The sequence below is a fragment of the Oncorhynchus clarkii genome, chromosome 21, assembly GCF_045791955.1.
Source record: "Oncorhynchus clarkii lewisi isolate Uvic-CL-2024 chromosome 21, UVic_Ocla_1.0, whole genome shotgun sequence".
Lineage (NCBI taxonomy): Eukaryota > Metazoa > Chordata > Actinopteri > Salmoniformes > Salmonidae > Oncorhynchus > Oncorhynchus clarkii.
In genome coordinates this window covers 26,719,073-26,745,160 of record NC_092167.1, presented here as the reverse complement: position 1 = coordinate 26,745,160, position 26,088 = coordinate 26,719,073, and the positions used below count along the sequence as shown (strand labels likewise).

Sequence of the window (26,088 nt, the reverse complement as noted above, 5' to 3'; positions counted from 1 at the left end):
AAACAACACAATATAACTCCAAGTCAATCACACTTCTGTGAAATCAAACTGTCCACTTAGGAAGCAACACTGTTTGACAATAAATTTCACATGCTGTTGTGCAAATTGAATAGACAACAGGTGGAAATTATAGGCAATTAGCAAGACACCCCCAATAAAGGAGTGGTTCTGCAGGTGGTGACCACAGACCACTTCTCAGTTCCTATGCTTCCTGGCTGATGTTTTGGTCACTTTTGAATGCTGGCGGTGCTTTCACTCTAGTGGTAGCATGAGACGGAGTCTACAACCCACACAAGTGGCTCAGGTAGTGCAGCTCATCCAGGATGGCACATCAATGCGAGCTGTGGCAAGAAGGTTTGCTGTGTCTGTCAGCGTAGTGTCCAGAGCATGGAGGCGCTACCAGGAGACAGGCCAGTACATCAGGAGACGTGGAGGAGGCCGTAGGAGGGCAACAACCCAGCAGCAGGACCGCTACCTCCGCCTTTGTGCAAGGAGGAGCAGGAGGAGCACTGCCAGAGCCCTGCAAAATGACCTCCAGCAGGCCACAAATGTGCATGTGTTTGCTCAAATGGTCAGAAACAGACTCCATGAGGGTGGTATGAGGGCACGACGTCCACAGGTGGGGGTTGTGCTTACAGCCCAACCCCGTGCAGGACGTTTTTCATTTGCCAGAGAACACCAAGATTGGCAAATTCGCCACTGGCGCCCTGTGCTCTTCACAGATGAAAGCAGGTTCACACTGAGCACATGTGACAGACGTGACAGTCTGGAGACGCCATGGAGAACGTTCTGCTGCCTGCAACATCCTCCAGCATGACCGGTTTGGTGGTGGGTCAGTCATGGTGTGGGGTGGCATTTCTTTGAGGGGCCGCACAGCACTCCATGTGCTCGCCAGAAGTAGCCTGGCAGTCACTACTGAGCCTCATTTTGACTTGTTTTAAGGACATTACATCAAAGTTGGATCAGCTTGTAGTGTGGTTTTCCACTTTAATTTTGAGTGTGACTCCAAATCCAGACCTCCATGGGTTGATAAATGTGATTTCCATTAATAATTTTTGTGTGATTTTGTTGTCAGCACATTCAACTATGTAAAGAAAAAAGTATTTAATAAGAATATTTCATTCATTCAGATCTAGGATGTGTTATTTTAGTGTTCCCTTTATTTTTTTGAGCAGTGTATATATACAGTGCCTTGCGAAAGTATTCGGCCCCCTTGAACTTTGCGACCTTTTGCCACATTTCAGGCTTCAAACATAAAGATATAAAACTGATTTTTTTTGTGAAGAATCAACAACAAGTGGGATACAATCATGAAGTGGAACGACATTTATTGGATATTTCAAACTTTTTTAACAAATCAAAAACTGAAAAATTGGGCGTGCAAAATTATTCAGCCCCTTTACTTTCAGTGCAGCAAACTCTCTCCAGAAGTTCAGTGAGGATCTCTGAATGATCTAATGTTGACCTAAATGACTAATGATGATAAATACAATCCACCTGTGTGTAATCAAGTCTCCGTATAAATGCACCTGCACTGTGATAGTCTCAGAGGTCCGTTAAAAGCGCAGAGAGCATCATGAAGAACAAGGAACACACCAGGCAGGTCCGAGATACTGTTGTGAAGAAGTTTAAAGCCGGATTTGGATACAAAAAGATTTCCCAAGCTTTAAACATCCCAAGGAGCACTGTGCAAGCGATAATATTGAAATGGAAGGAGTATCAGACCACTGCAAATCTACCAAGACCTGGCCGTCCCTCTAAACTTTCAGCTCATACAAGGAGAAGACTGATCAGAGATGCAGCCAAGAGGCCCATGATCACTCTGGATGAACTGCAGAGATCTACAGCTGAGGTGGGAGACTCTGTCCATAGGACAACAATCAGTCGTATATTGCACAAATCTGGCCTTTATGGAAGAGTGGCAAGAAGAAAGCCATTTCTTAAAGATATCCATAAAAAGTGTTGTTTAAAGTTTGCCACAAGCCACCTGGGAGACACACCAAACATGTGGAAGAAGGTGCTCTGGTCAGATGAAACCAAAATTGAACTTTCTGGCAACAATGCAAAACGTTATGTTTGGCGTAAAAGCAACACAGCTCATCACCCTTAACACACCATCCCCACTGTCAAACATGGTGGTGGCAGCATCATGGTTTGGGCCTGCTTTTCTTCAGCAGACCAGGGAAGATGGTTAAAATTGATGGGAAGATGGATGGAGCCAAATACAGGACCATTCTGGAAGAAAACCTGATGGAGTCTGCAAAAGACCTGAGACTGGGACGGAGATTTGTCTTCCAACAAGACAATGATCCAAAACATAAAGCAAAATCTACAATGGAGTGGTTCAAAAATAAACATATCCAGGTGTTAGAATGGCCAAGTCAAAGTCCAGACCTGAATCCAATCGAGAATCTGTGGAAAGAACTGAAAACTGCTGTTCACAAATGCTCTCCATCCAACCTCACTGAGCTCGAGCTGTTTTGCAAGGAGGAATGGGAAAAAATGTCAGTCTCTCGATGTGCAAAACTGATAGAGACATACCCCAAGCGACTTACAGCTGTAATCGCAGCAAAAGGTGGCGCTACAAAGTATTAACTTAAGGGGGCTGAATAATTTTGCACGCCCAATTTTTCAGTTTTTGATTTGTTAAAAAAGTTTGAAATATCCAATAAATGTCGTTCCACTTCATGATTGTGTCCCACTTGTTGTTGATTCTTCACAAAAAAATACAGTTTTATATCTTTATGTTTGAAGCCTGAAATGTGGCAAAAGGTCGCAAAGTTCAAGGGGGCCGAATACTTTCGCAAGGCACTGTACATATATATAGGGTTGCTACCCAAGCCAACTGGTCATTCATTCTATCGGTTCGGTTGCCAGAGATGCGACCCAGTCATGAAGTATTTTTGTTCTGTATCTATGAACGGGACCCAGTCGTTCATTCTAAATATTCTATTGCCATACTGGCTGGCAATGTTCTTATCCCTTGCTAGCTAGCTAGCCAACTACAGCAAATTTACAGTCACGTCAAACAGTGCAGCCAGAATAACAACAAAGTATCATCATATGCATTTGTTTAAGCTGTTTCCTAGTGATAATTATTTGGATACATCCATAACAATGAGCTAACGATGAGCGTTTTCACCTGGTACAGAAAATGTGCTCTCTTGTCAGAACACTGTTGTTCAGAACAGCTAGCCAACAACACAGCTAAAACAATAACTTCAAACTGAAGCTGGAAAGACTGCAAACTGGCTGCACATCGTTTTATTTGACCTGTTTTCTATTGATATGTCTTCGTAAATATCCATAAAAATGTATGCTGATTCATGATTTCGACTGGCTGAGAAAAGCTGCCTGCCTGTCTGTCTCATTCCGACTCCCGACATGTTCATCACTATGTGACAGCTGGAGATCGAATTTGAATATTGAAACAATGTTGCAAATGTCGGAAAGACCGAGAGCAAGGATATTACAAATATCCGCTGTTGAAAACTAAATGTTAGTCAAATAGAAATGTGAGATAATGTCTAGATGCTTTTTATAGTGGAGATGAAGTCTATAAATTGCTTGGCTGGGCTGATGAGACAGGGGATTGCGCTCAGTGGATTCCGCCTTTCCTTCCAGTTCTCTGCTGCCAATGACTGGAACGAATTGCAAAAATCACTGAAGCTGGAGACTCATATCTCCCTCACTAGCTTTAAGCACCAGCTGTCAGAGCAACTCACAGATCACTGCACCTGTACATAGCCCATCTGTAAATATCCTATCCAACTACCTGATCCCCATGTCGAATTTATTTATTTATCTTGCTCCTTTGCACCCCAGTATCTCTACCTGCACATTCATCTTCTGCACATCAATAATTTCAGTGTTTAAATGGTATATTGTAATTACTTCACCACCATGGCCTATTTATTGCCTCTCCTCTCTATCTTACCTCATTTGCACACACTATATATAGACTTTTTCTACTGTATTATCGACTGTATGTTTGTTTATTTCATGTGTAAGTCTGTGTTGTTGTATGTGTCTAACTGCTTTGCTTTATTCTTGGCCAGGTCGCAGTTGTAAATGAGAACTTGTTCTCAACTAGCCGACCTCGTTAAATAAAGATGAAATAAAATACAAGTCAGATGGAACAGAGTAAATAGGCATTTTAATGTCATAGATTTAGCCGGTGGTAACTTGTGCAATAGAACCCCTGGCTGGAATGCGGTTTTAACCAATCAGCATTCAGGAATAGGTATAATTAAGCAATAAGGCACAAGGGGGTATTATATATGGCCAATATACCATGGCTAAGAGATGTTCTTGTGCACGACGTGCCTGGAAACAGCCCTTAGCCGTGGTATATTAACCATATACCACAAACCCCAGAGGTGCCTTATTGCTATTATAAACTGGTTACCAATGTAATTAGAACAGTAAAAATAAATGTTTTGTAATACCCCTGGTATACGATCTGATATACCACAGCTGTCAGACAATCAGCATTCAGGGCTGGAACCACACAGTTTATAATTAGAATAAAATGTGGAGTGTAGCTTTATAGTTAAGTGATGACATCAGGTGCCCCGTGAACCTTCAAAATGATTCGGCAATCATAACTTATTTTTAAAAAATACCTTTCCGTCATACATTTTTTTTTTTCGCAATAAAGAAAGTTATGTAAAAGATAAATCCACCCCTGTCAAATGGATAAAAGGTTGTTGATCTTAAGAACATTTCTCCTATAGCTGCCGTTTCCATTACACGTTACAATGTTTGTTTTGGCAGCATTTTTTGTTGTTGAATAAACCTGGGTCAGTGGAAACCTGCATATTGACTGCAAGATAAATATTTTTGTTGAGTTAATATCTAGGTTTCCACTGACCCAGATTTTCATGCGAATATTCTAAAACCTGCATAAAAACAATATGCACATGTTCCCACCAAAGATGTTTCCATCAAATTGACTTGTTGTGGATAAAAGTCTGTGCTTGATGAAATTGTGCACATAAAAATAACTGCTGTTAAATTTCCATGAACCGAATAAAAATACAAATTGGTTTCCATCACATTTTCAAATTTGCTGATGGTTCTTTTAGAAGAAATCATACCTTATATAGCGTATTTTGTTTTGTCAAACTATGGATCATTTAGCTATTTTATTTGGACTTTTAGGACCCTTTAGATACATACTAAAAATTATAATTTGATCAAATATAGATTTTGGCCTTTACTACTAAAGCCCATTGAAAAGCAATGAATAACACATTCACAAATGGCAAAAAGGAGAGTCAATAAATAAATCACAAGAAAAAAGGTTTTGAAGTGTCTGCCCTAAATCTAGGAGATAAAAAAACTCAGGAAATATATATTTGTATTTAAACATATTTAACACCATTTTGGGGGGTAGGCACAAAACTAACTTCATACTTCTATTCATTTAAAATAAACGGTACCGGTTACCTTCAGAAGATTCCCGTGACAATTGTGGGGGTCATAGAGCAAAACAGAGTCATAATAGTTTGTAGGTCAAACCATTCGGACGCTATGGAAGTTTACTTTCTTTTCGGGACGTCTTGTGGTCTGACAATTACCTATGTAGCTCTGCAACCTTTCACCGCAGATGCGGAAGTGCGACACTGGCTGATGCAGTGGATTGCGATGCATCCAATGCTAAAAAAACAGATAAGAGTTAAAGTCATAAATTTACATACACCTAGGTTGGAGTCATTAAAACTCGTTTTTCAACCACTCCACACATTTCTTGTTAATAACAAACTATAGTTTTGGCAAATTGGTTAGGACATCGACTTTGTGCATGATACAAGTACATTTTCCAACAATTGTTTGCAGACAGATTATTTCACTTGTACTCACTGTATCACAATTCCAATGGGTCAGAAGTTTACATACACTAAGTTGACTGTGCCTTTCAACAGCTTGGAAAATTCCAGAAAATTATGTAATGGCTTTAGAAGCTTCTGATAGGCTAATTGACATAATGTGAGTCAATTAGGACTTGTACCTGTGGATGAAGTTCAAGGCCTATCTTCAAACTCAGTGAATCTTTGCATGACATCATGGGAAAATGAAAAGGAATCAGCCAAGACCTCAGAATTTTTTTTTTGTAGACCTCTACAAGTCTGGTTCATCCTTGGGGGCAATTTCCAAACACCTGAAAGTTCCACGTTCATCTGTACAAACAATAGTACGCAAGTATAAACACCACGCAGCCGTCATACCGCTCAGGAAGGAGATGCGTTCTGTCTCCTGGAGATTAAGGTAATTTTGGTGTGAAAAGTGCAAATCAATCCCAGAACGACAGCAAAGGACCTTGTGAAGATGCTGGAGGAAACAGGTACAAAAGTATCTATATCCACAGTAAAACGAGTTCTATATTGACATAACCTGAATGGCCACTAAGCATGTGCACATGGGGACAAAGATTGTACTTTTTGAAGAAATGTCCTCTGGTCTGATGAAACAAAAATAGAACTGTTTGGCCATAATGACCATTATGTTTGGAGGAAAAAGGGGGATGCTTGCAAGCTGAAGAACACTATCCCAACCGTGAAGCACGGGGGTGGCACGGGGGCTGCAAGACCCCCACACGGGGGCTGCTTTGCTGCAGGAGGGACTGGTGCACTTCATAAAATAGATGGCGTCATGAGGGAGGAAAATTATGTGGATATATTGAAGCAACATCTCAAGACATTAGTCAGGAAGTTAAAGCTTGGTCGCAAGTAGGTCTTCCAAATGGACAATGACCCCAAGCATACTTCCAAAGTTGTGGCAAAATGGCTTAAGGACAACAAAGTCAGGGTATTGGAGTGACCATCACAAAGCCCTGACCTCAATCCTATAGAAAATTTGTGGGCAATCCTATAGAAAACTGAAAAAGCATGTGCGAGCAAGGAGGCCTACAAACCTGATTCAGTTACACCAGCTCTGTCAGGAGGAATGGGCCAAAATTCACCCAACTTATTGTGGGAAGCTGAGTTTAAACGGTAAACTTTGATTTCCCCCCATCTATCTTCAGAGCTCGTGCTGTTAGGTGACCTAAACTGGGACATGCTTAACACCCCGGCCATCCTACAATCTAAACTAGATGCCCTCAATCTCACACAAATGATCAATGAACCTACCAGGTACCACCCAAAATACGTAAACACGGGCACCCGCATAGATATTATCCTAACCAACCTGCCCTCCAAATACACCTCTTACTGTCTTCAACCAGGATCTCAGCGATCACTGCCTCATTGCCTGCGTCCATAATGGGTCTGCGGTCAAATGCCACCCCTTATCACTGTCAAACGCTCCCTGTGACGGAGAAGTCCGTCACTGGCCATATCAGCTACATTAACAATGTGGGTCGACACACAAGTTAACTTCTCTATCTTAATACATACATTTCACACTTTATTCTTACCTCCAGTCTGTAACAGTTTATGGTATAAAGAATTTACAGACAAGCGTTCATGTTTAATTTAAGCAACGTTTATTGTACCTATCAATGTTATGGATGAGCGCGTTGTTTGGTTCTGTTCCTCTCTCTTCATCTCTGTTGCTTCCGGGTATGCTGGGATAAGGACCAAGCTACGGTAATTGGGCTGACTTTGTAGTGCCTGTCCCGAATGGCTCGTTCATGTAAATGTGCATATTGAAAGACACCATGTCAGTAGTGATGTGATTTTGTAAATGTTATATTGGTATATTGTATCATGAGAAACCCATTATTATGTTCTAATGGGAGGGGCTTACCCTACAAAAGGAGCCTCTCTTAGAGTTCAAGAGGGGGAACCATTTTGGATTGAGCTGTTGATGCGGCAGCATTGTTTTGAGCTGTCCCATAATGGATACTTTGGATGGCAGTACTGTTGTTTTTCTTCTGGATTCACTATGTAAATAAACACCTTGTCTCATCGCGCACCAGCGACTCCTGTGGCGTGCCGGGCGCAGTGCACGCTAACCAAGGCTGCCAGGTGCACGGTGTTTCCTCCGACACATTAGTGCGGCTGGCTTCCGGGTTGGATGCGCGCTGTGTTAAGAAGCTTGGTTGAATTGTGTATCGGAGGACGCATGACTTTCAACCTTTGTCTCTCCCGAGCCCATACGGGAGTTGTAGCGATGAGACAAGATGGTAGCTACTAACAATTGGATACCACGGAATTGGGGAGAAAAAAAAGGGGTAAAATTCAACAACAAAAAAAGTTTTTAAAAAACAAAATTGGTTCTGCAATGTTGAAAGTTTTTTGTGAGCTAATGAAAAAAACTCCCTTTTTTTTACCATTTATTTCCCTGAGCCTCCTTTGAACATTGAAATGCTGTCTGATTGTGTGGGAGTTAGGAAATAAATGTACATGCACAGCCTTGATTGGCTGATAGGATGGTCTAGAGCCCACCCCCTTACCAAGATGAACAGTCACTGGCCTATTATAATCAAATCAGATGGTGACGTCATGATCTGGCGCAGAAACTCCTGAACAGGCGGAAATTCCAGTTCTTACACAAAAAGGGCACTATCATTTTCATTATTTCAGTGTTATTTCGATGCCGTAGTGTGGACATATAATAAAAACCCCATTAACACAGTGACCCTTTAAGAAAAGTGTAAGGGTGCCAAATTTGGTGCTTTTATCACAAATTTACTGTTGTCTACATTTTCAGTTAAGTATACAAGAGATTATTTTTTAATTCTTCCATATTAACACAGAAATCATGGTATATAGTTTTTTGTCCAGTAAGTAGTTGCTTGACAAACTCCTAAAATTACAGAAGGATCAAAATAATATTTGGACATGGACATTTTTGACCAGTTGGGGTCAAAATGTATTTATTGACACTTAGGGTTAAAAGGGTCCATAATAGATCAAAGCATATCGCTCAATCTGTTCGATTTTGAGTTTGACCATTAGCAACATGTGAAGTATTGGTCCCATGTTTTATGAGCTGAAATAAAAGTTCCTGAGAAATGATCCATACACACAGAAAGCTTATTTCTCTCAAATGTTGTGCACACATTTGTTTACATCCCTATTAGTGTGCATTTCTCCTTCGTCAAGATAATCCGTCCACCTGACAGGTGTAGCATGATCATTACACAGATGGACCTTGTGCTGAGGACAAAAGTCCACTCTAAAATGTGCAGTTTCGTCACACACCACAGCCATTTCAAGATTTGTGGGAGTGTTAATTTGGCATGCTGCCTGCAGGAATATCCAAGAGCTCTTTCCAGAGAATTGAATGTTAATTGTGACTACCATAAGCCGCCTGTAATGTCCTTTTAGAGAATTTGGCAGTAGTCCATCCTGCCTCACAACCGCAGACCACGTGTAACCACGCCAGCCCAGGACCTCCACATTCGGCTTCTTCAGCTGGGAGATAGTTGGAGACCAGGCACTAAGGCACAGCTGAAGTAACTGCAGGTTTGTTCATCTGAAAAATGTCTGAACCGGCAGAAACCATCTCACCAAAGTTCATCTGTGTGCTCATCCTCCTCACCAGGGTCAACTTCAGTGGACAAATGCTCACCTTCGATGGCCACTGGAGAAGTGCGCTCTTCACAGATGAATTCCGGTTTCAACTGTACCGGGCAGATGGCATTGTGTGGACATGTCAATGTTGTGAACAGAGTGCCCCATAAACTACAGACAACAAACACAATCATGAACGGTAATTTAAATGTACAAAGGTAACGAGACCCTCAGGGCCATTGTCGCACCATTCATCTGCCACCATCACCTCATGTTTCAACATAATGCGCAGCCCCATGTCGCAAGGATCTGTACTCAATTCCTGAAAGCTGAAACTGTCCCTAGTTTTTCTATGACCTTCAAACTCAGACATGTCACCAATTGAGCATGTTTGGGATGCTCTGGATTGACGCGCACAACAGCGTTCTAGTTCCTGCCAATTTCCAGCAACAGCCCAGCGATTGGAGTGAGTCAACATTCCAGGCTACAATCAACAATCTGATCAACTATACGAAGGAGACGTGTTGTGCAGTATGAGGCAGACGGCAACACCAGATACCGACTGCTTTTCTGATCCACAACCCCTACTTCTTTAAGGTATGTGAAATCCATAGACTAGGCCCTAATATACCTCTTTCAATTGACCAGTGTCTATATTAACTAACGCAGTAGGATCTTTTAAATTGTTGCGTTTACATTTTTGTTGTGTAGCGTGCCCTAGGGCAATGTGTCCTGATGGTGGCACTGTGGGGCCGTAGCTTGAACCCTACCATTGCTGCTTGCAGCCCTCTTCTCCATGGTCTTCTGCAAGGTGAAAAACGGAAGACATCCCCCTAATGACCAGCAGCAATAACATACCACATCACCCAAACCACACCTTCCAGTGCATGACAATGTTCATAAAAGACTGAGTGCCAATATACACAATGACCCGAATACTGGTTTAAGTGAATGTGAAGTGTTAAATGGCAATTATCACAACATGCTTAGCACATACTGTAATGTTCAGTGAGATGATCATATAAGCACTAGCCTGTGTAAATAACAGGCCTAATTGTAACAAAATACTCATCCACCTCTCACTAGTTGACAAGAAACCTACATAAACATTTCATCAAAATACATTTCCCTTTCAAATAATTTTACAACCCCGATAATTCACTAATCAACAACATGGAAAACAATAGTCAAGTCAGGGGTTGGATTTTGTTGTAAATAACATTGTTTTTATTTCAAAGCCAGGATGCCTAGAACTACATATAGGACTTAGCTGCTGCCGGCCTTGGCAGCGATTCTCTTGTCTCTCTCCTCAGCGATTGTGAGACGAATACCCTTTCCACGGGGCAGGGACACCCACGGCTTGTTGCCCTGGAGATGGGGGAGGGAGAGAGTAAACGGAAGATATTACAAAAGAATGCCGGTAAAGAGGGAATCTACAGACATGGCACAGGAAGTGGTCAAAAGTAAGTGGGCAAAATATGATGCAATTTAAAGTGAATGCTGATTCTTAGGAAAAAGGAACATTTCATCTTAGCTGTAACAAATACTGATGTTAGTCTAAAAAGACCAAAACCATCCTTGCGAGTGGCACAGCGGTCTAAGGCAATGCATCGCATGCAGTGCTATAGGTATTACTACAGACCCGGGTTAATTTCTCGGGCTGTGGGAGTCCCATAGCACAGCACACAATTGGCCCAGCGTCGTCCGGGTTAGACCGGTAGGGCTTAAATTGGCTCATGGCGCTCTAGAGACTCCTTGTGGCAAGTGGGTGCCGGTAGGCTGACCCCGGTCACCAGCTGAACCGTGTTTCCTCCAACACATTGGTGGGGCTGGCTTCCGGGTTAAGCTGGCGAGTGTTAAGAGCATGAGTAGGCGGGTCATGTTTTGGGGGACGCATGACTTGACCTTCACCTTTCCCGAGCTTGTTGGAGTTGCAGCGATGAGACAAGATTGAAAATTGGGGAGGGGATTAAAAATGAAAAACAACCAAAACCTGTCTATAACGCTTGGGACCGATACATTGATCAGGCTGTAGTATTTACTTGTGTTAAAGGGATAGTTCACCCAAATGACATGTTTTCTTACCCTGTCAGCAGTCTATGGAAAAGGTATGACTGCAATCCATGCTTTGGTTTAGTTGTCATGGCACAGTTTCCAAATGCTAGCAGGACCGATATTAGCATTTTTCGCTTATGTCCAAATCGTCTGTCAATATCTAAAAGCATGGGTCTCCAACAGGTAGATCGCGAGCTCATAGCCCACCTAGGAGTAGCTCACAGTATATTACAGACACAGGGAAGAGAACATGAACATTTGAAAGCTAGAAAAACAACACTCAACATGTTTCATTTTTTAAAGGAGCTCTCATGCCAGGAAAGGTTGGAGACCATTGATCTAAAATGTATTGTGAAGCTCAACGTCACTTATAGATGATCTAAAATGTATTGTGAAGCTCAAAGTCACTTATAGATGAACTAAAATGTATTGTGAAGCTCAAAGTCACTTACAGATGATTTGAAAAGGTGCAAAAATGCTAACATTAAATGGGATTTGTGCCACAAATGCTGAAACATTAGCATGTAGAAACAGTGCCAGGGAAACTAAACCAAAGCATGGATTGCTGTCATAACTTGTCCATAGACTGCTTACATGGTAAGGACCAATTGTGTAATTTGGGTGAACTGTCCCTTGAACGGGTCTGTCTATAGAACATACTTCCTATCAAATCTGAAGTAGTGTCGTTTTGGGATGGTTGGTAAAGCTACTGTTCATCATTGTCAAGTGTGCCAGCGATTGAGGATAGAACCAGCAGACAATAACACGCTGGTACCGAAGACATAGCATTGGCTTTGTTCTACCTCCGTACAATCACACATGAGTACTGATCAACTACATGAGTGTCAAGAAATGGAGGGGATGAGCAGTGTCGTCAGGGTGTAGTATAGCTCATGTTTGTATGCGAAGGTGTGTGTGGATGTGCAGGTATGTGTTTGAGTGCGCGTGTATGAGTCTTCTCTACTTACCTTGCCAATGATGAAGATGTTTCCAAGCCTGGTGGCGAAGATGTTTCCAGCGCTATCCTTGACGTGTACAACGTCAAACGAGCCGGGATGCCTCTCCCTGTTGGTGATGATACCAATACGCCCCAAATTGGCACCACCGGTCACCATGCACAGGTTACCTACAGGGAAAAGAGAGGGGAGACAAAAGGGGAGAGAGCGATGAGGGTAAAGACAGTACTTCAAAAGTATGCCAAATTTGATTGGGTAGTATTTTTGCTTTGCATCAGTCAAGTCTGCAAAAAGTTTCAACGGTGGTGCTTAGTGGATCCAAGGGGCTGTATGAACAGACCACCATTTTTCACAATTTATTTTTCCTACAAAGTGTCAAAATGAGTCAACAATCCAGTTCTACATTCACCATTGAAGAAAATGTAACGCCTCTACCATGGGATAAGCAAGACTACACAAAATCTTAATTTAATTACTCTGCCCGTGTAAGTGTCTGAGATCAACGGTCCCTGCCAGCCGTGGGATGCAAGATAGACAGGGATAGTAGGAAACTAGCTGATGTGTGCAGGCAGCACTGAACAAGCTGCACTGTAACTTATCCTGCTTTTATAACAATTTTTCAATTTGACTAAATTCAAGACAAGCCAAACATTACTACCACCCCGCACACTTAATAGATTTGATATGTAACACTTCAAAAATCTATCAGGCAAACCTTAAAGACCCCTTTCCCCACATGTATACATTTCCCTTTCAATCACTTTAAAAGTATATATTTTTAACCGTGATGTTACCTGTGTCGAACTTGATGTGTTCTGTGATCTTGCCGGTGGCGAGGTCGATGCGGACTGTGTCGTTGACCTTGATGAGGGGGTCGGGGTAGCGGATGGTGCGTGCGTCGTGGGTCACCAGGTGGGGGACTCCTTTAGTGCCGATGAGGTTCTTCTTCACCTTGCACAGTTTGTACTAGAGGGAAGGAGAGGGGGAGAGTGAGTGATTGTTATGGCATGGCTTCCCAAACCTAGACTCGGAAGTGTAAATGCTTAATTAAAAGGGAAACTCCACTAGAATGTTTCATTAGTCAACTGCTGATAGTACAAAAACATTTTACTGCTGACACGTAAAATGTAAGATATGACTTTAAAAAATGGATTACCCACTTGGTTTTGAAGTCTAAATCCTAATGTGATAAACAGGCATAACTACTCCAAATGAAACCAGGCCAGACAGGCGTTTACACAAAAGGTTGAATTTGTAACCCTTTCACATTAGGATTCATCCAATTATTTTGGTTGGAGCTCAGAACTTCTTAGAGGTATAGGTGAGGGTTTTTTCAGCTCGTTGATCAAAACCAAAGACTGTCTTCATCGCTCCCTCCATACAGAAGATCATATTGTACTTGTACTGCTTGGTTTAAAAAGACAGGCTTGAGCTGTGAATAACTAGACTCGCAACCATGTGTGACAACGTGGCATACCTGGGCCTCCTCAGCGGTGATGCGGTGAACAGTGAAACGTCCCTTCACGTCATAGATCAGACGGAAATGCTCTCCAGTTTTCTCAATGCTGATCACATCTACAGACAGACATCACGCATTCATATCAATGATCAAATCCAGAACAGGCCAACACCAAAATAGGACGCATCAGACCAAATTCAATAAAGTCAGTCAGGATCAAATTCTCATAACTGGGAACAAAATGACACTGCGCATTTCAGATACCAGTAGTTAGAATGACAGTCAAACCAACTGAATGACAGTCAACCCAACAATATTTAGTCCGTTCATAATAGTAATAATTAGGTTGGTGCTTACATTCGTCATATTTCACACAGGTACAAGTGTGTATTAATACAGGTGAACTGGAAATTTGTTTTTGCATATCTCACTCCTGCGACACCCCCGGAGAGTGGGGTCATGGCCAAGGTCTGCCATTATCAACAGAGCAATTAAGGTCAAGTTCTCCTTTTCACCTTGTCGGCTCGGGATTCGAACCAGCAACCTTTTGGTTACTGGCCCATCTACCACCCAGGTCAGATACTAACAAAAAGCACAACACAACCCATTCCATTGTACACCAGTTAGCTAGGCAAAATATCAGACTACTAGAGGGGCACTATACAAATCCTCTAGACTCAATTGTGTATCAGAGGAAAACATCTCACACCGTTTTTCCATCAAAGCATGTGATCTAGCCTTGTGGTGCACCAATGCGGGAGGGCATGGTCCAGCGACAAATCCACTCCATTGTACATTAGATGGCTCGGCTAAAATCCCACTGTATGTTCTAACAGCAGTGTGTGAGCTAGCCTTAAAGGAGACGTGTTACATGGTCTGCATTTACATAATGTGAGGTTTCACCTAGCCCGGGAAATGAATCACAACACAATCATAGCTCTCTTGGCAGGAATAAAAGTCGTACAGAAGTGTGTGTGCGTGCAAGATGGTGTGTGCGTGCAAGATGGTGTGTGCATGAAAGTCTAATGGGGTACATGTGAAGATGTGTGCCTGAGAAACCGTGTGAATATGAGAGTGAATGTCTACTGGTGTGTGTACAAGTTTGCTTGAGCCCCTAGGAGGATATGGGTGAAGATCCAAAAAGAGATTAAATTCCTTTAAGTGGGTCCACAGATGTCCCTCCATCTGATGTGAGGTGTGTTGTGCACTTATCTAACCAGAAGCCATGAAGACCAAATGAGAAAACAAGTGAGGAATAATTTGACAAGCGTGATCAAGACACCACCAAAGCCCAGACTAGCTACAACTAAATGAAACTCACCCCAAACACTAAGCGTGCCATCTACCAAATCAGGCTAAGTGAAAAACTCTTTAGATATTTAAAGAAGAAGTCTTCGGTCAGTTCAGTGCCTTGCATCCAACGTGATATGCTCATCACAACAACATCCCATCCTTAGACTGGGACACACAACGAGAAACATTTACATATGCAATTTCACAGCAACGAGGAGATACACGTCATATAACCTGCTCAAATACTACAAAATGCATCCCTACTTTAAGTCAGAGCTCAGAACTTCTTAGAGGTATTGGTGAGATTTTTTTCAGCTCATTGATCAAAACCAAATATTGTCTTCATTGCTCTTGTTTCCAGCTCTAGTCACGGGCTAGGTGAAATGAGTGAATGAGTGGAACAGTACCCTCCCCCTTCTTCCCTCTAGTCCTTCACTTCATTCTCATTTCCCTTCACCCACACCTATCATCTTCCACCCCTCTCCCCTATGAAGTCAATAAGGGAAGGTCACATCACTGCAAACTATACTCCTCTCCCTTCCTCAGAACATACTCATCCCTTCCCTTCCTCACTCATTAAACCCAACTCACCCATGAAGCCAGTGGGGTAGGTGATGTCGGTGCGGACCTTGCCATCGATCTTGATGAACCTCTGCATGCAAATCTTTTTGACCTCGTCTCCGGTCAGGGCGTACTTCAGACGGTTCCTGAGGAAGATGATGAGGGGCAGGCACTCCCTCAGCTTGTGGGGACCGGTGGAGGGACGAGGCGCCTACATAGATAAAATTGGATGTGCTATTTTAACTACTATATGAGCAGTAAACAATGACAGCTATAGACCACGTTGGTTCAGCAGACAAGTATACACAGGAAGACATAAAAATTAAAACATCAATGTGTCAAGTAATTTTCAACAAACATGTTATTGCCTATACTTTCTTTGTGTGTCTTATAAAGGTCTGTTCAGTTGCAGGTGGTTCGCCATACACCAGAGAATATTAAGAAAGAGAGTTAAGTCACCCCACCATTTTAGCTTGTTGACATCTTGCATTTCCCAACATCTTTGCAGGAACTAGTCGTTCCTATGCGACGCGGCCATAGATATGCCCCTCAATTTAGCTAATAATCGGCATGATAGTCTGCAACTAACAAGTAACATTGTGGTTTTATAATTTAGGTATGAAGTATCATGTACTTACGAACACTCCGGTGAGCTTGTCAAGCATCCAATGCTTGGGCGCTGCAACGCGCTTCAGGTGCTTCTTCGGTCCTCGTGCCTAGCAACCAGAAAAATAACTTGTCAACCCAACTAATGTAGTTAAACTTCCAGCCTAACAACAGACAACTCAGTTTAATTCGAAACACAATGCGACCTGTCTGGCTAGCAGAGTTCGGCGTACAATATATTCATTTCCTACACGGTCCTTGAATGACAATTCCGACCGTGGCCTACTCAATAAAAACACAACAGGGTTTATGTTGACCCAATTCTCTCTGCAAAAAGTTTGTGCTCAGGTAAACACTTTTGAAATAGACTTTTGAACGTAAAAGTATTGGTAACAGAAAAATGTGGTTCAAATGGGCAGAATTGACACTAGCTAGCTAGCCGATGGTGAAATAATTCGTTTTTTCGAATATCGTTTCATAGACCAAAACTTAAGTCCTTATTTCAATACAGGGACGAGCCATCGCCAAATGTTTGTCTTTTCAAATTATCACAGTTATATGTGGGATATTATATTCAGAAAAAGTGATGTTTGACGATGATTCTGGCGAGAATCGTTCGGAAACACAGCTCACCATGTTGGAGTCTGCGGGGAAAAGGACCTCCCACTTTCAGGCCTTAGAAAATAAGACCAAGTATTGTGCTGACGAGGGACAAACAGAGCGGAGTTTATATGGTCCGCTCTCTAGTGTCGCGGAGAGTAACTGCAACTGGATGTTCCTTGAACTTGTTAGAAATATGGAAGATGGTTATTTTAGCAGGCCAGGTACACATACGTCAGTATTTGTATTGTATTGAATGGTACAAATACTGATATGGCTCTCACTGATTCTTATATAATTGTAAATATTTTCTATATTTCAAATAAATTACAGTGTATGAGCCATGTTACAATTCTCACCAAGTGTATTAACACTATTGGCGTGATGTGTAGGATGTTTGCCTAACACGCCAGAGGTCTGGGTTTGCTTCCCGCGCCCTACATTCATTACTATATTCTCAAATTGTAATATGCCTAAGCAACGCACATACAGGTTAACTTATTTTCCTAAAATGAATATACTGATTCGCAAGTCTAGCCTACATGTCTTCATCCTAATAAATATATATATATTGGTATGTACTGTAGCCTATGTGTTTTTGTCTTCTCCGAGCCTCTCAAATGTAAATTGTCCATATCTCTCAGGAAATGCCAGCGGGCTTTTCAGTTTATGCTGCGCGAGATAATAAAGCTGTTCTGAGGCGCATGTGTTTCCAATTCCCATGACAAATGTCACTAGTGACGTCCTTCTTTCTGGCAGCTTGCTTTCATATGCTTTAAGTGTATGCTCTATTTATCTTCTCATAGTTACAGAAGTTAAAGACTTACACAAAGGCACCGCATTATGCTTGACCCCTGGCCCTCAATAAACATGCAACAGTGTGTCTGTTGTAGCCTATCAATGGTGTGTTTTTATATGTTTGACAAATCTTTCTAAAAATCATGCCTACGAATATTCTGTTCTGTATAGGCCAACAGTCCATTTTCCTTTCATTATAGGACTTGCGTGACCTGTTGATTTGACAAGTCACCACTAGATGGCGACATGTTATAAAATGTTAACAGTTCTCAGCAATCAAGGGTTTATGAATGAATTTACTAAAATAATATGTACAAATGTTGCATCTGGTCGGCGTAATGACAAATACGAGTCAGGTTGGTATTCTTTATTTTCCCCCAAATGCAGAGAAGTAACAAAAATACAAGCATTTAAATATGATCTAGTACATATTTTCATAAAGATACAAATGAGATGCAAACGGAGAAAGTGCTAAAACAAAAATCAACATCAGTTATGATTCCATCTGTCATTTCAAAAACAAAAAAGAGAAAAAAGAAATGGGTCCCTCCCCCTTTCTAAAATAAGGCCTCAATTTAAAAAAAGGTGTGATTTAAAGAGAGAAACTTAGGACCATACAATCAGTGCAGTAGCTAGACAAGTGATTCTTTTTTTTTTCTCCAACATTTTTTTTCCTTTACAAAATCAATAGCAAGAAGTGTTTCTCAAGCTAAAACAAAAAGAAAATGACCACAAAAATATCAGATATGTCATAAGGAAAGTAAAACAAACTGAAAAGTAAATGTTCTTGCTAGTCTGGAAGCTCAAAGGGTTTCTGATTAGGAAATAAGTTGGTGTAGTTATCTTGCATTTCCTTGGAGTCAAAACTTAAAGGGAAACTTACAGGAATACTTTCCCATGCAAGCAGTCACACACACACTCGTGCTCTCTTACGATCAAGTGATCCAGCAACTAAAACTACAAAACAATAAGGACCCTGTTTAGATATGTAGCCTACTCCTGCTTTGGTCTACTTCCGGCCTACTGACTGACTAACTCGAAAAGGTAAAAACACCAACGTATCACATGGTGAAAGAAGCATGATGATGCCAAGTGACTCACACTTGGAACATGGGAACTTAGTCAATTGGAACTTTTCCTCTTTATTAAGAGGTAATCTTGTTTCTGTAGTCTTCTGAACAGGTACTGTTCAAAAAAATAATTAATGTACGCAATCATTAGTTTATAATTAATTAGCCTTCAGCTCTCACAAGTCAACCCCTCTCCAAAAAAAATAATGTTTTTTAAAGTCACCCTTCTTTAACCGCCTCATTACCTGTAACCCTCAGGAACTATTGTACATGTCCTATATTGCACCCTATTCTCTCATATATACATATAAAAACACACAGCACTACTTTTGAACAGGACACACAGGGCTCTGGTCAAAAGTAGTACATGGGCCCTGGTCAAAAGTAGTGTGCTATATAAGGAATTGGGTGCCATTTTGGACATACACATTGACGGTACAACAGCAGAGTAGGTAGTAATGGAGCATCTTGGCTCTAGGACCACAGGGGACAGAGATGGGGGGGGGGACTTATAATAGACAGAGAGAATGATGGGGCAGGGGGGAGGAACTATGATTCATTTCACCTACAGAGTTACCAGGTACACGAAGACCACGGACGTTAAGACTCATTCATTTATTTAGATACAGACACTGACAGCACCATACAGGTCAGGTTACACCGGTCCACTGAGACTACACAGGCTTCTGATGCCTCCTGTCATGTCTGTCTTATGTCACAGGGACCTGAACAATCCCACACACACACACACACACACACACACACACACACACACACACACACACACACACACACACACACACACACACACGCACACACACACACACACACACACACACCCTGGTGTTCCATCAAACCTGCTGAACTCTCCTGAATGTTGGGGTAACTGAATAAGTGACAAGTGCCTGTTTCATGGCTGCTACTTCCATTACCGGATCGTAATACCATCCATCCCTCCTTCTGCCGGTGTGTGTGTAGGGGGCCCTTGGGAAGTAGAGTGAAATTGACAGACAGGCCCGAGGCTCAGGTTCCCTCAGTAACATAGTATTTTCAGTGAGACACACAAAAACATTAGACCCTGTGTCTGTCTATCCTTTCTCCTTTAAATTTAGAATGGGATACAGAGGAAAAACAAGAGAACAGCATGCTCTTTTTGCGTCAGGTTGTGTCCATAACTTGTCCTTTAGAGAAAAACAGAGGGTGACCCCCCCCCCCAAAAAATGTCTAATTTCGTGTGTTTGGGTGAGCAACCAGCCGGGACATTAGAGTTTATGTCAATCCAACCTAGAGAATAATGAAAAGGAAAGAATGAGAGAGCACAGATCCCCTCCTTTCATCCCTCCATTTGGGTGGGTCAGCATCCGGCAGGTACATCCGCTATGAAGTCAAACTCGTTCTGTCCTAGCCAGAGTTCAGGCAGCTCGTTAGCCTGGTCCAACCCCAGCTCTACGACCAACGACATCAGAACCTCCTCGTCCACCGGGTCAGAGTCAATAATCCCCCCACAGCCCTGATTCCTCCCTCCAACACCTCCAGGGGTACCCCCCACCAGCTGCCCCGCCGAGCCCAGCGTTGAGGCCCCAAACCCCCTCTGAGGTCCTGACGTGGGCCCAGAGGCTACGCCCCCACTTATACCGCCAGCCAGACTCTGGTAGTGGGAGTTGAGTTTCTGGAGCTGCATGCTGGCGAGGAGGTGAGGGCCGGTCTGGAGGGTCTGCAGGCAGAATGGCTGAGATTTGGAGAGGGATGGAGAGGTGGAGGTGTGGAGGGTGGTGGAGGAGGAGGGTAAGGGGCCACCCCCGGGTGTCTTGACAGGCACTGCCGTCCCGGTGTAGTGGAGGAGGGTGAGGGAGGATGACGGCAGCTCGCGGTCCTTCATGACAACGTGGGTGGGGTTGGAGAACAGTAGTGAGGTCATCACCTGGGGATGCCTGGGAATAAGGAAGAGGAAAAGATGTTACGATGACGTCATCAAACAGGGACACTACACAAGGCGGAAGCGATAACAGAGAGTACTAAAAACATACAAGGTTCTGATAAGAGATATGACATCATAGCGGCTGGATCACAGTGATGATAAGACTCATTTTCTTTGCTTTAACAGCCTGAAGTCAATTGTTTTACTACCCACTAAGTTGAGACTGGAGACTGTCCCAGCTAAAAATCATTGTCTAATTTAATTGGTGGGTCACACGAACAAACAAAAAAAAAAATGTTTTTGCTTTTTACATTGCAAAGAGAAAGGTCTGTATCCCAAATGGCACCCCCTTCCCTTTATAGTGCACTACTTTTGACCAGAACCAACCAAGGTTTGGGAACTTGGGATACAGACTAAGTCAATTAAGTCAATTAACCATGAAAATACCATAGGCTCAGAGAGAGGGGACTGATTGACTGTCTGGTTAGATGTCTGGGGTTCATAATAGGGTTAAAAGACAACAGACCCATTGAGGTCTGAGTCACATGATAACATACATACATATCGCCCTGAGAAAAGGAGTGTGTATGTGGGTGCGTGCATGTTTGCGTGAAAGAGGGACACACACGTCCAGTCATGAGGCTGTCATTTTAGGCAGTTAATCGCTTAATTGTATGTGCTGATCCACTGGAACCCCCTTCCCGAGACACACACTCATCCAACCCCCTTCCTGCCCCAGCCCATATTTAGGGAGAGGATAATTGCTACAGGCATGCATGCAGCTGCACTGGGCCTATAGAACACACACACCCGTCATCTTCTGTGGCCTGCCATTGACAGCTGTTTGGTATTCACCACTTTGTGTGTGTTCTCTGGTCCTTTGTGTTCATTATTCATTGGATGATTACTGTCAGAGGCAGACTGACTGCACATGGTTCCTCAACACAACAGCTTTCTATTACACTGATGATGCTGACGGGAAGACAGACAGACCAATAGGAGGAAGGAGAGACACTGGGTCATGTTCAAATATCAGTGGTGGAACAAGTACCCAATTGTCATACTTGAGTAAAAGTAAAAAGATACCTTAATAGAAAATGGCTGAAGTAAAAGTTTACTACTACTGGTGTAAAAGTCAAAGTATTTGGTTTTAAACCAGACGGTACAATGTAGTCTTTTTTATTGGCGGATAGCCAGGGGAACACTTCAACAAAGCATTTGTGTTTAGTGAGTCCGCCAGATCAGAGGCAGTAGGGAGGACCAGGGATGTTCTCTAGATAAGTGTGTGGATTTGACCATTTCTGTCAAAATGTAACAAGTACTTCTGGGTGACAGGGAAAATGTATGGAGTAAAAAGTACATTATTTTCTTCAGGAACGTAGTGCAGTAAAAGTTATAAAAATTCTAAATAGTAAAGACAACCCAAAAAACTACTTAAGCAGTACTTTAAAGTCTTTTTACTTAAGTACTTTAAACCACTGTCAAATATCCTTCCATTTATATCCGTGATTATGCCTTCCTCAAGGAAGGAGAATGCGTTTTGAAAGTATTCCAACAGAGCCTATTGAAGTGTTATGTGTCTCACTAAACTGCTTCATTAAAACCTATTGCCAAGAATACAAACTGTTGATTGAATAGCCTACCTTTGTCAATTAGCAAGGCTAGTATATTTAGCCTATATAAACTAATCACATTATGTCAGACAATCACTATAGAAGTTACTTGGAACAGGTTTTCAGTAATATGGTTAATCATATCGGTCTCCCGGTGGACTTGAGTGTCAGACCTGAAAGAGCATAAAACGCGTCTCATCTCTCCCAACAACGGCGGTGTCAATTACCATGCGTGACGAACAAATTGAAACGTCAATCTGCACACACACCTTCACCATATGCTGAGGCTTAGCATGACCACTTGTTTTAATTGAATCAACACATTTAACTATGGGGTGGAGGAAACAACGCAGAAAGGATATTTAATCACCCTACAAAATGCCATTAACGTATAGCCAGCCTACTTTGCATAACACATATAGGCTAACTCATGTTTGTGACAAATATTTTTTGACCCCATTTGCAAATTTGGTCAAATTGACTAAATAGCTTATTCAAAACCAGGCTTTTAGGAGATGAATGTTATTGAGTAGTGTCATAAATCGTTCAAATAGCGCGTAAAATGTATTTCATTTCAGGGTGTAGGCAAACTTCAGAATGCAGATTCGGGAAACTGAAACATGAAAAAAACAAGTGTTTGGCGAATACAAGTGCACACTCTGCCTTATTGCTCTGCGAAAGAAAACAAATATTAAAGCAAACCATGGGCAATGTCAAATAAACATTAGCCTAACGCATAACTTACAAATAGCATTAACAGAAAATGTATAACAAACCTTTTAGAAAAAACGTTCAGCACAGCAGAGAAGGTCCGTGTGTGGAGAGGATTGGTGAGATGTCTAATGAACCCAAATCAATTCGCAAAACCACACCAGTAAGTAAATGTTGTCATCAACTAAAACGTTTGTTAATAGTTGTCTATATTTAGCAAGTCATCCGTTAGGTCCTGTTAAACTGTAGCCATAAAGTAAACGGTTGTGGATCAGGACATTGTCCCCGTGCAGCGTCTCGCCTTCACTCTCAATTTCTCTCTAGACTGGACGACTCGGGCAGAGTTCCCTCAATGGTGTTGTTACTGAATCTAAAGGATTATTCATTCGCTCGCTCACTCACTCGCACACACACTCGACCCTCAAGAAGCGGCGGGCGAAGTGCGTTTGTGGCTGGACAGCATCAAAATCCCGGCCAAGAGTATGAAGAGAATCGGACAGACGCACAAGGGCTATCGCCCAACAAACGGTTCGGTTAATTCCAGTACCTTAGTGTTCCAGTTTCCATAGTTTCCGTGTGCCCGTCATGAAAGCGCTCAACTGAGGCAGATGTTCTTTATTCTCAAGAGCGAGCGCCTTTCTCTACAATCACAGATCAAATAGTGTTCTATTCTATTCTCAACAGCCATCTCACTGATTATCATTCATGAGGGAACGTATAGCCCCAACACCCCTCAATGCACTTGAAACAATAACTGATGATTTGCACAACATAAAATGTGACACCAAAATGAAAAACAGTGTAGGCCAACACACTCGCACTAGCCTACTTAGACAGACACCGTGGATGCTGTCATCAATTAGGTAGGCCTATTTAATATTTTAAAGTCCTCTGTTACAACTATAGGTCAAATAACTCATGCCATCGTGAAATAAAATGACAGACCTAAACATTTCCCAAAATTCGAGGTTGTCCTATCAACCCAGACCCATTGATAACACAGCCTTTTTTTCAGATCCTCTGTTCATTCATGCATTGATTTTTAACAATTCGTCTCAATATTGTCAGAGAGAGAAAAGAAAACATGCCAAGGCACCTTCTTTTAAAACACCACGCGCCTTAATTCCTTTTCAGTTAACCACATAAAGGCTTGCGAGCATCTGTCTTTATTGTGGTCAAGTCCCGTCAGTGCGCGGGGACAGTTCTCATGTAGATGAGGCTCGAGCATGATGTATGGAAGTACGGGGAGTCCTCTTTCTCCCCGGTGAGAAAACGTTATGCAAATGAGACGAACGGTTTTCAATTTCCCTCTTGAATGTAAAACTAGAAAAAAACGGGTAAAAACAGACCGACCCACATAAACGCAAATTAACGTCAGCTTGTAATGTCCAACAACTCTCCTTTGATACATTTTTTTTGCAAGCCTAGTTATTTTATAGACTGAGCCCTAAAGCAAACACGTATCTTATGACAAAACAATTCATAATCTAAAAAGGTCAACTGATGTCGTATTCAAATCAAATGATGACATCCTATGGAGGGAAACATGATGTTTTGCATAAAATGTCGTTGGGAAGGCCTGATGCAGTCAGTCTAGTCGTCATACAGGACATGGCAGGCAGGTGTGCTATTCAACAGCATGAATAGAGTTGGGAGTTTGATTTCAGGCTGGGGAGGAGAGTAAACGTTCTTAAGGCTTCACAAGGCTCTGAGTTTCTTTAGTGAAGCCGTCAGGCAGATAGGATGTGTATGGTTAATGTATGGAAGCCATGCTTTTTCTCAATTGGATTTGCGCAACTCCTGCGTCCTCTTTACTCTTGCCCTCTCTTGCCTCCCTTTTCCTAAGTCAGCAAAACTTAAGCAGCTGGTTAGGATAATTAAGGTAGTAGGTTAGGAAAAGTGTTAGGGTTAGCTAAAATGATTTCCGACTTGACTTGAATATGTAAACTGACATCACTTTCACATTAGCGGCATCCCTTCTAGACATGACCGCGCTTCATCTGTTGAATTACATTTACAGTGGTGGAGCCCAAAATAAGTGAAAAGTGATTAAAAAGAAATTAAATTAGTTGTGTGGGACATTTTAAAGGCACAATAAGTTCCATATTGTTTTTAAACGTGTGTATGCTTTTCAAAAAAAAAAAGAAGCTAAATCAAAGGGGCTGTGGCAGATTTCAAAACTCTTACACAAATGACAACTTGAAAGGTGGCTATCAAGGAGGGAAAGACACTCATCCGTCGCCTACTAACGAATTGTCATCACCACCTGACCACTTATCGGTTTCTGGGTCATGGGAGGGAGAGAGAGAGGTGTGGAGGACGGGCTCTTCTTCAAATGATTAAAGGCCCAATAAATAAAGTGGATTGAGAAACATTTTTGTTTGGCAAAGGACTGATAATTTGGCCATATTGCCAATCCAAAAATAAAGTGATATGCCATGCAACAGCTCTATGCCAAATGTTCAAAATTGTCTTTAAGAAATCTGAGGAATTATCAATGTTTTAAATAGAGAAACAGTATGTCTTAAAATATTTTTGGGAATCCAGCTCCCTAGGCCCTGAAGTTGTCTTGTTCTGGTCTCCATGCAATGTCATATGGGAAGTTTGGGGGAGGAGGTGGAAGACAGAACTACCCTACTCTGTATAAATTCATCCGTTTTTACTGAGTCTTTGCGCAATAGGCTGTCACAGAGCTGTTTACAAGATAGGAGTTTCAATCAGTTTCGTCTTTCCTCCGAACCCATAAACAGACTAATGAGTTTCACATGCACTCTGAGGAAAACCACAACTCTGACCACAGAATCCATAAAGTGTGTGTGTTTGTCGGTGAGTGTGCGTACTCTGTGTGTGTGTTCTGGTTGTGGTCATAATGTTTAAATGAAATCCATAAAGATCACACAGAACTTCTGTTCCACACATGGAACCCACTTTGATTCCCCACCTCTAGGCTGCACCCAAAATGGCACTATATTCCCATAGGGCTC

General features: G+C 42.1%; 2 protein-coding genes and 3 non-coding genes across 6 annotated transcripts; all 5 read right to left on the bottom strand.

Moving 5' to 3' along the window:
• Nucleotides 1-10,663: 10,663 nt before the first annotated feature.
• On the bottom strand, nt 10,664-16,662 carry LOC139378809 (small ribosomal subunit protein eS4). Its single transcript, XM_071121327.1, has 6 exons — nt 16,427-16,662; nt 15,819-15,999; nt 13,953-14,050; nt 13,270-13,441; nt 12,488-12,645; nt 10,664-10,832 (listed from the first exon to the last, which is right to left on the bottom strand). The coding sequence occupies exons 1-6, from the start codon at nt 16,451-16,453 to the stop codon at nt 10,731-10,733; spliced, it is 738 nt and encodes a 245-aa protein (XP_070977428.1). The 5' UTR covers nt 16,454-16,662; the 3' UTR covers nt 10,664-10,730.
• On the bottom strand, nt 12,244-12,378 carry LOC139379669 (small nucleolar RNA SNORA57). The gene has a single exon (XR_011628410.1). It is a non-coding gene; the product is annotated as a small nucleolar RNA SNORA57 (small nucleolar RNA).
• LOC139379672 (small nucleolar RNA SNORD61) lies at nt 13,771-13,846 on the bottom strand. The gene has a single exon (XR_011628413.1). It is a non-coding gene; the product is annotated as a small nucleolar RNA SNORD61 (small nucleolar RNA).
• LOC139379671 (small nucleolar RNA SNORD61) lies at nt 15,501-15,576 on the bottom strand. The gene has a single exon (XR_011628412.1). It is a non-coding gene; the product is annotated as a small nucleolar RNA SNORD61 (small nucleolar RNA).
• Nucleotides 16,663-18,144: 1,482 nt separating the features above from the next.
• Nucleotides 18,145-23,713, bottom strand: LOC139378807 (cbp/p300-interacting transactivator 1-like). Of its 2 annotated transcripts, none has more exons than XM_071121326.1 (2): nt 23,170-23,431; nt 18,145-20,793 (listed from the first exon to the last, which is right to left on the bottom strand). In XM_071121326.1, exon 2 carries the CDS (start codon nt 20,778-20,780, stop codon nt 20,217-20,219), a length of 564 nt encoding a protein of 187 aa, XP_070977427.1. In that variant the 5' UTR covers nt 20,781-20,793; nt 23,170-23,431; the 3' UTR covers nt 18,145-20,216. The 2 variants fall into 2 exon arrangements, with proteins under 2 accessions (XP_070977427.1, XP_070977426.1); XM_071121325.1 differs by lacking the exon at nt 23,170-23,431 and adding an exon at nt 23,652-23,713 and having other exon boundaries at nt 20,011-20,793.
• Nucleotides 23,714-26,088: the final 2,375 nt, after the last annotated feature.

What these genes read in the sequence shown, in the direction of transcription:
- LOC139378809 (XM_071121327.1), bottom strand. Translation starts at nt 16,453, where the DNA reads ATGCTTGACAAGCTCACCGGAGTGTTC. An exon ending in ACAAGCTCACCGGAGTGTTC is followed by an intron (nt 16,000 to 16,426) that starts GTAAGTACATGA and finishes TTATCTATGTAG; the next exon opens with GCGCCTCGTCCCTCCACCGG. An exon ending in TCACCGCTGAGGAGGCCCAG is followed by an intron (nt 13,442 to 13,952) that starts GTATGCCACGTT and finishes CCTTCCCTCTAG; the next exon opens with TACAAACTGTGCAAGGTGAA.
- LOC139378807 (XM_071121325.1), bottom strand. Translation starts at nt 23,671, where the DNA reads ATGGAAACTGGAACACTAAG. An exon ending in ATGGAAACTGGAACACTAAG is followed by an intron (nt 20,794 to 23,651) that starts GTACTGGAATTA and finishes CCTTATTCCCAG; the next exon opens with GCATCCCCAGGTGATGACCT.